This window comes from Morone saxatilis, unplaced genomic scaffold, assembly GCF_004916995.1.
Source record: "Morone saxatilis isolate NCDOM2014 unplaced genomic scaffold, NCSU_SB_2.0 Contig21, whole genome shotgun sequence".
Classification (NCBI taxonomy): domain Eukaryota; kingdom Metazoa; phylum Chordata; class Actinopteri; family Moronidae; genus Morone; species Morone saxatilis.
Genome location: NW_023339774.1, coordinates 2,843,660 through 2,845,753, shown reverse-complemented (window position 1 = coordinate 2,845,753; position 2,094 = coordinate 2,843,660). Strand labels below are relative to the sequence as shown.

At 43.0% G+C, this 2,094-nt stretch overlaps 1 protein-coding gene across 1 annotated transcript in view; it reads left to right on the top strand.

Annotated features, from left to right (window-relative positions):
- The first annotated feature begins 1,874 nt into the window (after nt 1-1,874).
- The window catches only part of LOC118332827 (one cut domain family member 2-like), a 1,659-nt gene continuing 1,439 nt past the window's right edge, over nt 1,875-2,094 (top strand). The window contains exon 1 of the mRNA XM_035668256.1: nt 1,875-2,094. This exon is cut by the window's right edge and continues 245 nt beyond it. Coding sequence (XP_035524149.1) covers nt 1,875-2,094 — 220 coding nt within the window.

Sequence of the window (2,094 nt, the reverse complement as noted above, 5' to 3'; positions counted from 1 at the left end):
GTCTAGACCGAACTCCTCATAACATTATGACCCAACAGTACCACCATGAGCAGTTGGGAGAGGTTTTGTTGTTCTGGTTCTATCGTGTATTTATCATGTGTCATTTCCTGTCACCTTACTTTATCTCATCAATTAGAGGCAGCAGGTGATGAGATGAGAGCTGAGATGAGATCAAATTTTAATGATCCCTGTGGGCAAATTGCTTCTTTGCAGCAGCAGCAGCAGAGGAGACAAACCAGCATCCTCAGTTTGTTACAGAACGTCACGGATTAAATCATGTTTTTGTCTGTTTCACATACAGAACAGTGAATGTGAATATCTGCAGGATGTAAAGGTACATCACTGACTCTTGTGACACAGTCACTGATGGATGCTTTCAGCCACAGGGCCTTTGTGTATAAAGACTGAATTAATTTCACATTCATTTTCCTGTGAGCCCGTAAGTAGACTAGAGATTTTTTATTAGGCCTTTTTGCTCAGAATGATCATAACATATATCACACTGAAAAATCCCTATGGTTTTACAGCAAAACTATGAGAATAGTACTGATTATAATGAATTTTAGAGATTTTAAATATAATTTTTACCTGTCTTTTCTTTCCTTGTTTCATTTTGTTCTCTTTCTATCTTTTTTATCACTCCATTAATTAAATGATGTCATCAGCCATAAAGAAATTAATATTCGCCCTGTTTTTTAGGAATACATTGCAATATAAATAAGGATATAATTGATGTATAAACATAAAACCTCTGTAAAGGGTGTCAGAATGAACATAAGAATAAAACTGGAACATTTGGTGATGTGACATGATATGAGTGTAGTAAAATAAACACTTAAATGTGTATTTTGGGCATTTTCTTTCAATTTTCTAAAATAAGACATTAATGAAAGCAAAATAGCCAAAGTGCATGAAAAAACCTTTAAAAATAGCTCCATCTTATGATGATCATGTGATATGACCGAAAGCTCCAGATTCCCTGCTACTAAATGATAAAATTGTTTTCATAATATACAACATATAATACAATGAATTACTAATTAATTATAATTGTTGGGTCAAAAAAAACTCATGATAGTATCAGAATGTATTTACAGTTCAAGCCGAGATTGAAATATATAGTAAGTAAAGTTAAAGACAGAGAGAACTGAACATTAGTGTTTTTCATTGTCATCTGTCAAATTGTCTAATTGTCTAATAGCCTGCTCAGAATATTAAATGAGGATAAATAAATCCCCCTAATACAGAGCAATATGACACCTCGTACTCACATTTAAATCATTTAGACAAGTCACTATAGTAAAAATTAGCATCCTTTCCAAGGAATAGTACAAAATGATTTTGGCTCTAATACTATCAGGAGTAGCTTCTCCACCCCGCTGCGTACACCACAGATGCCGATTGGACAGCCGGCCCGACCGCCACGCCCTTCTTATCCCCACCGGACCCTCTGATTCGTCTGCCGCAGCGTCAGTCAGTCGGGTGACGCCCCTCCATCCCAGCCCGCTTCTCCCCCTCCTCCCCCCGCAGCAGGTTGGGTTGAGCGGTCTGCTAGGGGACCGTGGACAGCTCCCGTCTGAGGAGCAGAGTAACGCAGGAGGAGGAGAGGGCTGGATATGGGGGAGCCACCGCACAGGCCCGTACGACCGAGATAAAAAAACAACACTTTTTTATGTGCACATACCGGGGAGAATACACAAAGACACGGAGCTGGAGAGGCCCTGGGAGGACGGGGAAACCACCGAGGAAGTGAAGGAAAAGGGGGAATACGGCTACTGACCCATCCCGGCGCATCAGGGGTGAAGCTGCGAGAGAAAGGAGGAGAAGAAGGAGAGATAATTCCGCTCGACCTGATGGACTGAGAGGACAGATGAATGAAGACTGCCTACACTAACGCCTATAGATGCCTGGCCAAGGATCTGGACGCTTACGCCATGAACACGGACATGACAATGGACGGCATTGGCAGCCTGCATGGCGGGGTGTCGGTGAGCTCCGTGGTCTCTGATGCGGAGCTGATGAGCGGCCACAGCCCGCACCACGGCCGCGGGAGCTCATCTGGGGGACACGGGGCGGGGGCGGCGGCAGCGGCGG